This window comes from Eucalyptus grandis, chromosome 1 (genome assembly GCF_016545825.1).
Source record: "Eucalyptus grandis isolate ANBG69807.140 chromosome 1, ASM1654582v1, whole genome shotgun sequence".
Classification (NCBI taxonomy): domain Eukaryota; kingdom Viridiplantae; phylum Streptophyta; class Magnoliopsida; order Myrtales; family Myrtaceae; genus Eucalyptus; species Eucalyptus grandis.
Window position 1 is genome coordinate 36,874,751 of NC_052612.1, and position 13,190 is coordinate 36,887,940.

General features: G+C 43.2%; 1 protein-coding gene and 1 non-coding gene across 2 annotated transcripts; both read left to right on the forward strand.

Annotated features, from left to right (window-relative positions):
* The first annotated feature begins 5,197 nt into the window (after nt 1-5,197).
* On the forward strand, nt 5,198-10,726 carry LOC104456824 (callose synthase 12-like). Its single transcript, XM_010071685.3, has one exon. The coding sequence runs from the start codon at nt 5,198-5,200 to the stop codon at nt 10,544-10,546; it is 5,349 nt and encodes a 1,782-aa protein (XP_010069987.2). The 3' UTR covers nt 10,547-10,726.
* LOC120289115 lies at nt 8,205-8,285 on the forward strand. Its single transcript, XR_005547061.1, has one exon. It is a non-coding gene; the product is annotated as a small nucleolar RNA J33 (small nucleolar RNA).
* Nucleotides 10,727-13,190: the final 2,464 nt, after the last annotated feature.

The window sequence follows — 13,190 nt, forward strand, 5'->3', positions numbered from 1 at the left end:
AGGACTCCCTCCCTAGGTAATGTGGGACAAGAGAGGGACTCTTTCCTTGCGCACGTCCGAGGACCGCTGCTCGGGCCATCACACTCTCCACCTCTTAATAGAACATTGTCCTTGCTATAGCCCCACATGAGGTCAGGAGTTAGAATAGCATTCTTGCTGTGGCATCACACGCGGTCGGGAGTCGGCTCTGATACCACTTGTAACATCTCGGGTCCCAAGCCTTATAAGCAAGCCCATGACTCCCTCCCTAGGTGATGTGGGATAAGAGAGGGACCCATTCCTTGCGCACGTACGAAAATCGCCGCTCGGGTCGTCACACTCTCCACCTCTTAACAAAATAGCTTCCTTGCTGTGGCCCCACACGCGGTCGGGAGTCGGCTTTAATACCACTTGAAACATCCTGGGTCTCCACTGTACACATATTGTCCGCTTTGGATACTAAGTCCTCATGATTTTATTTCTCTCGGGGCAGCCCATACTACCCCAAGAAAACGCGTATGTACAGTTAGAGGGACCCAAGCCTTATAAGCTAGCCTAGGAACTCCCTCCCTAGGTGATGTGGGACAAGAGAATGACCCCTTCCTTGCGCACGTTCAAGGACCGCCGCTCGGACCGCGGCGGTTGTGTTTACCTTGAAGATATGGCGACACTATTTGTATGGTGAAAAATGTGAAGTTTTTACCGATCACAAGAATCTGAAGTATATCTTCACTCAGAAAGAACTGAACATGAGGCAAAGAAGATGGCTAGAACTTTTGAAGGATTATGACTGATCCATTAATTACCATCCGAGTAAGGCTAATGTGGTAGTGGATGATTTGAGTCGTAAATCCTTTGGAAAGATATGATAGCTTTGCTCACTTCTCAGAAACCCATTCTTGAAGATATGAGGAAGTTAGACTTGGAGGTGTTGGTGCAGTAACTTGGTGCTCAATTAGCTAATCTTCAAGTACAACCTATGTTGATTGACAGAATTAAGGCTAAACAGAATGAAGATCCACAATTACAAAAAATTAGAGAAGGTGTGGAAGTTGGAAGACAAGCGGATTTTAGTTTACATGTAGATGGATCCTTGAGGTTTCGTGGTCGACTATGTGTTCCTGAGGACTCAAAGCTAAAAATAGAGATACTGCAAGAAGCTCATAGTACTAGATTTTCAATTCATCCCGGAAGCACTAAAATGTATAGGGACTTGAGAGAAAAATTTTGGTGGGTCAACATGAAAAAGGATATAATAAAATTTGTTGATCAATGTTTAGTTTGCCAGCAAGTGAAAATTGAGCATCAGAAACCAGGTGGACAGTTGCAACCTCTAGAGATACCTAAATGGAAGTGGGAGCATATTGCCATGGACTTTGTAGTCGGTCTACCGAGGATGCCAAGTAATAAGAATGCTATATGGGTGATTGTTGATCGATTGACTAAGTCCGCTCACTTTTTGTCATATCGATCTGGCCTTTCAATGGAAGATATGGAAAAGCGATATGTTAATGAGATAGTGAAGCTTCATGGAGTTCCAGTAAGCATTGTTTCTGATAGAGATCCTAGGTTCGTGTCTAACTTTTGGAAGAGTTTGCAAGGAGCATTGGGCACTAAACTCAACTTGAGTACGGCTTTTCATCCACAAACAGATGGACGGTCAGAGAGAACGATTCAAACATTAGAGGATATGTTGAGATCATGCATCATTGACTTCGGTGGTTCTTGGGATGAACATCTACATTTGGCAGAATTTTCTTATAATAACAGTTATCACTCCAGCATTAAGATGGCACCCTTTGAAGCTTTATATGGCCAAAAATGCAGAAGTCCTATTTGTTGGGATGACATTGGTGAGAAAAGACTAATTGGCCTCGAGTTCATTCAACAGTTAAAAGAGAAAGTTAGGTTGGTTCGGGAACGTCTCAGAACGGTTCAAAGTCGTTAGAAAAGTTATGCGGATCTGAAAAGACGCAAGTTAGAATTTAATGTGGGGGATCACGTGTTCTTAAAAGTTTCTCCTACGAAGGGTGTAATGAGATTTGACACATGTGGGAAGTTAAGTCCAAGGTACGTGAGACCATTCTTGATCTTAGAGAAAATTGGTGAAGTCGCTTATAAATTGGCTTTGCCACTGGCACTATTAGGTGTCCATAATCTGTTCCATGTCTCTTTGTTGCAAAAATAAATGCCAAATCCTGAACATGTGCTAGACTTTACTCCATTGAGATTAGGGGAGAACTTGACATATGAGGAGCAACCTATTCATATTGTCGATAAGAAGGATCAAGTGTTGCAGCGACGAACCATTCCTTATGTGAAAATACAATGGCAAAACCACACTAAGAGAGAGGCTACTTGGGAACTCAAGGAGGAGGCAAGACACAAATACCCTCACTTGTTTCATGATTGAAGTACATGTTTGAGGACGAAATTTTTTTAAGGAGGGTAGAATGTAATATTAGGTTAGTAGGCCCCAAAAGAAGAAAAAGAAAAAAAAGAAAAGAAGAAGTTGTATGCCAAATTTAGTAAGTGTGATTTATGGCTTGATCATATAGAATTCTTGGGTCATGTGATCTTGAAGGATGGCATATTAGTGGATCCAAAGAAGGTTGAAGCAGTTGTTAAGTGGAATCATCCAACAAATGTTACAGAAGTGAGAAGTTTTCTTGGGCTAGCCGGCTACTATAGGCGATTTGTAGAGGGATTTTCAAAGATTGCTAGTCCACTTACCTGTCTAACTTAGAAGAAATTAAATTTGAATAGTCAGACTAATGTGAACGCAGTTTTCAAGAGTTGAAGAGACGGCTGGTGTCGGCTCCTATTCTAACTTTATTTCTGGAAGTGGTGGCTTCGAAATCTACTGTGACGCATCCAAAGAAGGTTTAGGTTGTGTTCTTATGCAAGATAGCAAAGTTGTTGCTTACGCTTCTAGACAATTGAAATTACATGAGAAGAACTACCCCACTCATGATTTGGAGTTAGTGGCGAATAGAGTGAGTGCGCCGTCGGTGGGAAACTTTTGGGGAGTTCTATTTTGTTTTTTGGTATGGTTTAAGGAAGTGGTGCACATGATCCTTACTAGTAGTTGGATTGTCTGAGTTTTAAACGTATATCTCTTTTTGGTGGATTGTAGAAACTCTGATATTACAACCAATTTGTTGGTTTATCTAATATGTATATATATATATGGTTTGAGATATATATATATAAGTTGATATCAGTTTATTGGTTGTGATTGACGCTGTGTTTTTCGTAAGGAAGGACGGCCGTGTCAGCCCCATTCTTTGTAGTTTTGGGGTGTGACATAAAGAGAACTAACAAATAAATAAAAAAGAGAGAAGAAAGAGAGGTAAAAGAACAGTCGATGACACATGGACAAAAAATAAGGTGGGCCGGCTCCTAGATCAATCATGGACCCAGCCTAGAATTGGTCGGTTCGGTTATGTGGTGTGGCAATTTGATTTATGGTCCCAACAATTGGGAATTGCTTTAATAAGATAGGTTTCGGGTTTTTGATTCGGAATATATCTATCTTGAGATTTGATCACTTCTAATAACGAGATCTTCATCGACAAGGCATCATTGCCCTATGTCTCCGAATTCAATTCTTGAACCGGGATCTGTTGGTTCACTTCTGCAGCAGCCGGATCAGGGAATGCCTCCTTTTTTAACGGCCACCGACCATGACTAGCTTTCCCAGGTCAAGAGAGAAAGGCTACCAAATTCTACGGGAGAAAACGTGTTGAAAAGGCGGGGGAATCTAATGCCCAGATTCTCCTTTCCTTCGAGCACGAAAGTTCGAGGAACATTAGCTTAATCATCCTCATGATTTTTCCCCTTCAAATAATCAAGGGACGGTAGCGCCTTTCTCAGGACCAGCACATGCCTTGCTTTACTCCTTTTAATCTGAACCTCTCATGTTCATGCACTTTGGCGATTCCGTTACCTTCTTTCTTAAGTTAGCCTTCTTTTCTCCAATGAACTTGGGTGACGTCAATCCATGTTCGAGATTCTTCTTCACAGAAGAAATTATCGATCACTTCTTAGTATTTCTCGTTAAGAATCTGACAATACTGCCACTGCGATGAATTTTTGAAGTGAGATTTATGCAAGTACATTATTATGATAATCACGTGCTGTACTGATATAATTATGTGGATTAGTTATATTCATGTTACATTTGATGCAATATAAACATGTGCTTGGCCTATTCAAAGGTCTCTCTCTCTTTTTAATCTTTTTTTGTGAAATAAAATTAATTCAACGTGGTGAGGGAGCAGTTCAAATTCGATCGAAAGTTCACATACTGCAAAAACCGAAATGAGGGCACGGGGGAGTTCATTCGTTGTCTTGACCTTACGATTTTTGTGCCTCCACAGTAGTAAAATATCATGCATGTGATTTTCACATTATAAGTTGGAACTTTGCAAAAAAGAGAGGAAAAAGATAAAACATACACCTTTATTGAGAAACAATTCTTTTCAATAACTAAAACTCATGCGAGACATGTCATATTGGAAGATGCTCTATAAAAAGCACTTTAGGCTTGAGTAACTTTAAGTACATTCACATTGAAAATTGCATCATTTGAGTAACTTAAGCTTTGTGTTATGGCATATTAAACGTTAAAGTTTGCATGAAACTCTTTTTTGAAACTTCAAGGTTTCTTCCTTTGTTTTTCACGCACGGTTAATTTTTTTGGTGAAGACAATTTGTGAAATTCTCGATCCAGTTGATGCTGGGTCAAATCCCATGAGGTATAAACTAGACACCTACTGAATCGATGCAGCATAAATATACAATAGTTGTTGAATATATGAAACTTTGGTTCAAATTACTATCTATGCATGCATGAATTTTTTTGTGAACTCAATAACTACAATTAACGGGTCTTTTGCCACAGCAAAAGGATCTATGGTACGTACGGTTTCTTAATAACAAAGAAATTCAAGAGTGCAAAATATGGGGTTACTTGTCAGCTTTTTGTCGCACTATCTTTATATAAAATGAAAAGGAGGTATCGCATTAGAGTAGCTACTTTAAAAGTAAGTTCGTCCTAAAAGCTAAAGTGAAACAACTCAAAGCTCGTGCACAGCGCAAAACAATCGAATCCCGCAAAAACGCGCCACTCTCTCTGTCTCTGCCATGGCGTGACCATTGATCATGCTTTGCCATCTTCAGTCCAAAAGCTTCACCAAAGCCGATTCACCACCGCATGACCGACTCACATAGTCGAACCACCGAGATCCCCCGCAGAAACCCCGACCCAATGAGCCACCTTCGCAGCCCGAATATACCCGGCAACCTGAGGGGTCGATCCTGGCCCGGCCAGACCCTGCCTGGTGGCGATGATCAAGAACCACCGTACAACATCATCCCAGTTGCTGCCGTCCCAGCTGACCACCCCTCCCTCCGTGTCCTGGAGGTCCGTGCTGCCTGCGCTGCCCTGCGCTCCGTTGGTGACCTCCGCTGGCCGCCATGGTCCCCGTGGCGCCCTGACTACGACCTCCTCGACTGGCTCCGCCTCTTCTTTGGCTTCCAGGAGGATAATGTCCGGAACCAACGGGAGCACCTCGTCCTCCACCTCGCCAACCTCCAGATGAGGCTCGCGTCAAGGCCAGACAACATTGAGGCCCTTGACGTCGCCGTCCTCTGCTGCTTCCGGAAAAAGCTTCTCCGGAACTACACCCTCTGGTGCTCTTACTTGGGCAGGAAGTCAAACATCTGGATCTCCGACTGCCATGATGTTGTCTCGGACCCACGGCGTGAGCTCCTCTATGTCTCGCTCTATCTCCTTGTCTGGGGCGAGTCGGCGAACCTGCGGCTTATGCCAGAGTGCATTTGCTACATCTTCCACAACTTGGCGATGGAAATGAACAGGATCTTAGAGAATTACATTGACCCGAACACTGGACAGCTCGTTTTGCCTTCGGTCTCAGGAGAGAAGGCCTTTTTAAAAGAAATTGTGAAGCCAATATACGACACGATTAGGAAAGAGGTCAACAGGAGCAAGAATGGGACTGCGCCCCCCGGTGCATGGAGTAACTATGATGATATCAATGAGTACTTCTGGTCTGGAAGGTGCTTTGCAAAGTTGAGATGGCCGATCGATAGTGGAAGTAGCTTTTCCACGGGGGATGGGAACAGATATCGAGTTGGCAAGATGGGGTTCGTAGAGACGAGGACGTTTTTGAACTTGTTCCGGAGCTTTGATCGATTGTGGGTGATGTTGGTTCTGTTTCTGCAAGCTGCAATCATTGTGGCTTGGCACGATGATAAGGAGTATCCATGGCAGGCATTGAAGAGCAGGGACCTTCAAGTCAAGGTCTTGACTATTTTCATGACTTGGAGTGGGATGAGGTTCTTGCAGTCCTTGCTTGATGCTGGAACGCAGTACCTCTTGGTGTCAAGAGAAACGATGTTTTTAGGAGTGAGGATGGTGATGAAGATTGTCGTGGCAAGTCTTTGGATGATTGCTTTTTGGGTGTTCTATGGACGGATTTGGTCGCAAAGAAATGCCGATGAGAGATGGTCACAAGAGGCAAACAGGAGATTGGTGCATTTTCTCGAGCTGGCCTTCGTCTTTGATCTTCCTGAGCTGTTGGGATTAACCCTGATGATCATTCCATGGATTCAAAATTTCCTAGAGGAAAGAAACTGGAGGATCTTCCACCTGTTCACGTGGTGGTTCCAGAGCCGTATCTTCGTGGGTCGTGGCCTTAGAGAAGGTCTGGTCGATAGTGTGAAGTACTCTCTATTTTGGATACATGTACTAGCCACCAAATTTTTATTCAGCTACTTCCTGCAAATTAAGCCCATGATCCAACCCACGAAACAGCTCTTGGAGCTGCTAGATGTGAAATACGAGTGGCACCAGTTCTACGGGGACAGCAACAGGTTTGCTGTTGGGCTGTTGTGGCTCCCCGTGGTGCTTATTTACCTTATGGATCTGCAGATTTGGTACTCGATCTATTCATCCTTGGTTGGAGCAGCAGTAGGGTTGTTAGATCACTTGGGTGAGATCCGAAATCTGGGGCAGGTGAGATTGCGGTTCCAGTACTTTGCGAGCGCTGTTCAGTTTAATCTAATGCCTGAGGGGCAGCTTTTGCAAACGATAGGAAACAAGTTCAAGGATTTGCTTCACCGGCTGAAGCTGAGGTATGGACTGGGCAAGCCGTACCAGAAGTTTGAACCTAATCAGATCGAAGCGCTGAGGTTTGCTTTGCTTTGGAATGAGATCATAGCCATATTTAGGGAAGAGGATATAGTATCTGACCAGGAAGTTGAGCTCTTGGAGCTACGGAGGAGTGCTTGGAGTGATAGAGTTATTTCCTGGCCATGTTTTCTCCTGTTCAATGAGCTGTTGCTTGCTTTAAGACAGGCCAAGGAGCTAGTTGATGCTACTGACAAGAGGCTCTGGTATAAGATCTGCAAGAACGAGTACAGGCGCTGCGCTGTGATCGAAGCATACGACAGTGTCAAGCACTTGCTGCTTGAAATAGTCAAAATTGACTCGAAGGAGCATTCCGTGATCACTGATTTGTTCGAAATGATTGATCGCTCCATCGAGGATGGGAAATTTACAAAGCAGTTCAACTTGTCCATGTTGCCCAAGATACACAAATATATATCAAAGTTGGCTAAGCTATTGAAAGATTCCAATAAAGACGTGGGTAAAATTGTGCTCGCTCTGCAGGCCCTTTATCGGATTGTTATTAGGGAGTTCTCCATAGATGGGGAGGATCAGTTGGCATCTGGTGGTCGATTGCCTTTCATGGATGCAGTTGAATTGCCCGATCCAAGTAATAACCAGTTCCATTGGCAAGTTCGTCGCTTGCACATTATTCTGACCTCGAGGGACTCTACGCACAATGTTCCTTCAAATGTTGAGGCGAGACGGCGAATTTGCTTTTTCAGTAATTCGCTATTTATGAACATGCCCCACGCACCTAAAGTGGAGAAAATGTTTGGTTTCAGTGTTCTGACTCCTTACCACAATGAAGAGGTACTGTACAGCAAAGAACAGCTTCTCAAAAAGAACGAAGATGGAGTTTGCATATTGTTTTATTTGAAGACCGTATATCCTGATGAGTGGAAATATTTCATAGAGAGAATGCTTAGAGAAGGAAAGGTGGTGAAGACTGATGAGGACGATGAAAAAATGGCCAAGTTGAGAGATCTTAGGCTTTGGGCGTCATACAGAGGCCTGACACTTGCTCGAGCAGTCAGAGGAATGATGTATTACCATCGAGCACTTAAGGTGATGGCTTTTCTTGATTCTGCCTCAGAGGTGGAAATTCAGGAATTAGCAAAAAGACTGGACTCAGGGGGGCAAGATGGCAGCACGAACAGTTCTAGGTTGGAGGAGTTGTCTTCTTTTCTGAGTTTTAATACCAGTATTAGTTCAACCAATCTTTCGTCAGAAGACCATATATCTGCGATGAAATGCACATTCGTGGTCGCTTGCCAGATTTATGGGTCTCAAAAGGCAGAGAAAGATAATCGTGCAGAGGAAATATTGTACCTGATGAAAACTAATGAAGCGCTCCGAGTAGCTTATGTAAAAGAAGTCCCTGCCGGGAGGGATGAAAATGAATACTACTCTGTTCTGGTCAAGTACGATAGGCAACGCCAGGAGGAAGTAGAACTATACAGGGTCCAATTGCCTGGTCCTTTGAAGCTTGGAGAGGGAAAATCGGAAAACCAGAACCATGCGCTCATTTTCACTCGTGGCGATGCTGTCCAGACTATCGATATGAACCAAGACAACTATTTCGAGGAGGCACTCAAGATGCGGAATCTGCTGGAAGAATTCAAGACTTACTATGGCATACGGAAGCCTACCGTCTTGGGGGTTAGAGAACACATCTTCACTGGTTCAGTTTCATCGCTTGCTTGGTTTATGTCAGCTCAAGAGACGAGTTTAGTCACGTTGGGGCAACGCGTCTTGGCTAATCCTTTGAAAGTTCGAATGAATTACAGCCATTCAGATGTTTTCGACAGGTTTTGGTTCCTAAGCAGGGGCGGTATTAGCAAAGCATCCAGAATGATCAACATTAGTGAAGATATTTCTGCCGGATTTAATTGCACATTGAGAGGAGGCAAGGTCACACACCATGAGTACATACAAGTGGGAAAGGGAAGGGATGTTGGATTGAATCAGATATCGATGGTTGAAGCCAAGGTTGCTGCTGGAAATGGTGAACAGGTCTTTAGCAGAGATGTCTATCGGTTGGGGCATCGGCTTGACTTCTTCCGGATGTTATCCTTCTTTTACACCACTGTGGGATACTTCTTTAACACAACGATGGTCATCCTGACAGCCTATGCATTTTTATGGGGCCGGCTCTATCTTTGCCCAAAGGGGCTTGAAGGTGCCGCTGCAAGCAGCAGTAATGACAATAAAGCACTCGGTACAATTCTAAATCTATTTGTCATCCAACTCTGTCTATTCACGGCAATCCCTATGATAGTGGAGAGTACCCTTCAGCATGGATTTCTTCAAGCTATGTGGGATTTCATGACCAAACAGCTCCAGTTATCATCTGTTTTCTACACGTTTTCTATGGGAACTCGTGCCCACTACTTCGGCCGGACCGTTCTTCACGGTAGTGCGAAATATCGTCCCACAGGACATGGGTTTGTCGCAGACCACAAAAGTTTCGCAGAGAACTACAGGCTCTATGCACGTAGTCACTTTGTGAAGGCGATTGAACTAGGCCTATTACTCACATTCTATGCTTCACGCAGCCATGCTGACAAAAATACCTTCACTTACAAAGCCTTGACCATATCAAGTTGGTTCCTTGTTGTTTCATGGATAATGGCTCCTTTTCTGTTCAATCCTCTGGGTTTCGATTCGTTGAAGACGGTGCATGACTTCGATGATTTCAGGAACTGGATATGGTTCCCTGGTGGTGTATTTACTAAAGCTGAAGAGAGTTGGGAAGTCTGGTGGTATGAGGAGCAGGATCATCTAAGAACAACAGGTCTTTGGGGAAAACTGGTAGAGGTAATATTGGATCTCCGCTTCTTCCTTTTCCAGTATGGGGTTGTATACCAACTCGGAATCCCAGCTGGAAGTAGAAGTATTTCTGTTTACTTGCGCTCTTTGATTTGCTTTTTCGTAATTCTGGGGGTCCATGCGCTTATATCATATGCCTGGGACAAGTACGCGGCAAGAGAACACATGTACTATCGACTCGTGCAGTTCCTCATCATCATACTAGGAGCACTCGCGTTAGTTGCATTGGTGGAGTATCGGCAGCTCAAATTAATAGAGATTTTCACCAGTTTGTTGGCGTTCATCCCCACCGGATGGGGCCTCATATCGATAGCGCAAGTTCTTCGACCGATTCTGAAGCCCACTTGGGTCTGGGGCAGGGTTGTTTCTTTAGCTCGTCTTTATGATATAATGTTCGGAGTGATTGTCATGGCTCCGATAGCTGTGTTTTCTTGGATGCCGGGGTCTATGCAGACACAGATTCTATTTAACCAAGCATTTAGCGAAGGACTCTGGATTTCACGGATTGTCTCCACAAAAAGGTTGAAGGTTCACTTATGATTTCGAGGAGATTCTTTTTGCCGGACATTTCGGGAATACTGATTTGGCTTGGTTAATACTTTCTTCCCATGTTCCTCTTGTTTAACAAATGATTCATAAGGAATCTACTTATCTGCAGCTTGTGGGGATCTTTTCCTCTTTATGAGATTTAACTCTATTGATGACCCTTTGATATGACAATGATGCTGCTTGCAAAATTTGTTTTCTTTCCTTCTAGATTTTAATTCATTTTTAACTGTCACTCGGTTTGTGACGACCTGAATTTTTAGATTTCGTTTTCAATTAATTAAATCGGGCCTTTCGTCGACGCGTCAATGGTGCTATTCTTTTAGCTAATCACTCACGAGATAACTTGACTATCTGGGAAAGCAATTAAAGAATCTAAATGCAATGGACTTAAGAATTTGACTAGGAATTGATCTCTCAGCCGTTTTGATCTATAATGGTCATTACGGTACTGTTGAAATCGATCAGAGACCAAAGATAGGTTGATTTGACTGAGATATGTGATGAGAGTGTGGATGATTCCACTTGATTGCAAAGTACTCGTCGATCAGCACTAGACCGATTTTTCTATCATTTTGGTACCTGGTGCCCGTAATTAAAACCTCGAGATTTTCACGATAACCGAGAGTCGGCAATGTGTCAAAGATGTACATTGTGATTCGCGGGTCAATTGCACAAAAAATTCCTAAAATTACCCGGTATACTAGGTGATGCTAAAAGTACACCAGATTGAAATTAACCACGAATTTGAACCCGATTTCAGAAATTGAAAGTTTTGTCATGTCACGATCTATTTTAGGAACGTTGACTTATCCTCTAAAGATTTTTCAGAGATTCCGAGATTTTTACGAAAATTGATACGGACGTTGTGGAAAAATAATAGAAATTCGGATGGGCTTAATTGAAGGAAATTTGGACTTCCAAGTGGAGCCTTTGAGTGTCAGGGACTTGCAAAAAATTGTTTGAGCTTTTTCCTTGGCAAAATTGGACGTCAATTTGAAGAAATCGTGAAGAAATTGAAGTCCCGAAATTGTGAAATTCGGATCTAGGCTTGAGGCTGAAAATTTTGGCATCAAATTGGATGATTTTGTGAGGATTTGTTTCGAGAAAGAATTAGGGGGAGACAAGCAATTAATAGAAGATATAGCATTGACTTTCTTCTTCCTTAGCTTCTCAATTACATTTTTACCAGCTGCTCAGCCCATCTCACACGCCTCTCTTTCCCTTATCCGATCATCATTTGCTCCTGCTTTGCTTTTATTTTTCGTTCCTTCGAAGCTTCGTCCAATTCCTTCTGCCAATTGCCCTACTGCCAGCGTTTGCGTCTTATTGTTTGGTCAACAGCCCCGCAGCGGCGTCGAGACTTCTTCTTCTCTGCTGCCCCGCATCAGCAATTCAACTCCACCGCTTTGCTCCCCATACTTGTCGCCAGCGAAGCCCCCTTAAATGGAGTCAACAAGCTGGTGAAATCCTCCCCAAAGTTGACCACAATCTCCACTTGTCCAGCAACCGAAGCTCTCTACCCCCTCTCACGCTGCCAGCTCACCACTGCTCCTCCACCTTGCATCTCCATCAATCAAGACCGCCAGCAGAACGCCTCAACGTAGACCGAAGCAACCAAGCATTCCATTCCCTTCGTCCGCTTCTCCATTGCCTCGCATGACCGTGCCTTCGGCCAGGTTCAGCAGCCCACGGATCCAGCGGATTTCACGGCCCAGTTTCTTCAGTCTCACGGACCTAGCATTTCCATCAAGCTTAGCCCATTTCCAATTGGATCCAAGCCTGCAGCAAGCTTGCTTCGTTCAACCTAGCAAAGCCCACGAATTCAACTCAGTAGCCCATCCTCGGCCCAATTCCAGCTCACTTGAGGCCCGCGCAGTCAAGCCTAATTCCGAGCCCGAGCTCACAAAGCAAGCCCAGCCCAACTCAAGAATAAACCTCAGCTTGGGTTGAGATTTGTTAGGGCCGATTTTGTGGCCCAGTCAGAGTGTCCGCCGATGCCGCTGAAAATTTGGATTTCGGCCATCGTCGTGCCGCCGTCGCGGTAAACTGGTTTCCGCAATAAACCGGTGAGTTTATGCACTAAACTCTTCTTAGTAGGCTAATGATGTTTAAGGGGTGTTTAGACTTATTTAAGTTTAGATTAGTGTAGTTTTAATTTATTTAATTAATTTAGGTTAGTTAGATTAGTGAATTAGGTGGTTAGAGCTTAAATTTATTTAGCCCGTTAGGTAGCTCTATAGTTAGAATAGTTAGGATAATTTAATTAGTTCAATAGGTGGTTAGATTAGAATTATTTAGCCTAAGTTAGCATTTTTAATATTTAATGCATTTATTTAATTAATTTTAGAAATTAATTAATATTAAATATTTTCCGGAAATTAGGCCGAGATAGCCGGTGACCGGAATTTTGTGTTGATTGCAATGATGTGGTCAATCTCTACAATCGAGTGTTAAATTGTGAAAATTGGGTGTTGATTGGAAATTGGGTCAATTATTCCAAAAATTGTAAATTTTGATATTTATTCAAAAAATCCCGGGTGTTGAGTTTAAACGTCGAAAATGTTTTTATATACTATATAAACCAGTGGGATTTTGAAAAGAAGGTTATGAATTTTCCGAGTCCAATCTGACCGTG

Coding starts and splice junctions, on each gene's coding strand:
- LOC104456824 (XM_010071685.3), top strand. CDS start 5,198: ATGACCGACTCACATAGTCGAACCACCGAGATCCCCCGCAGAAACCCC.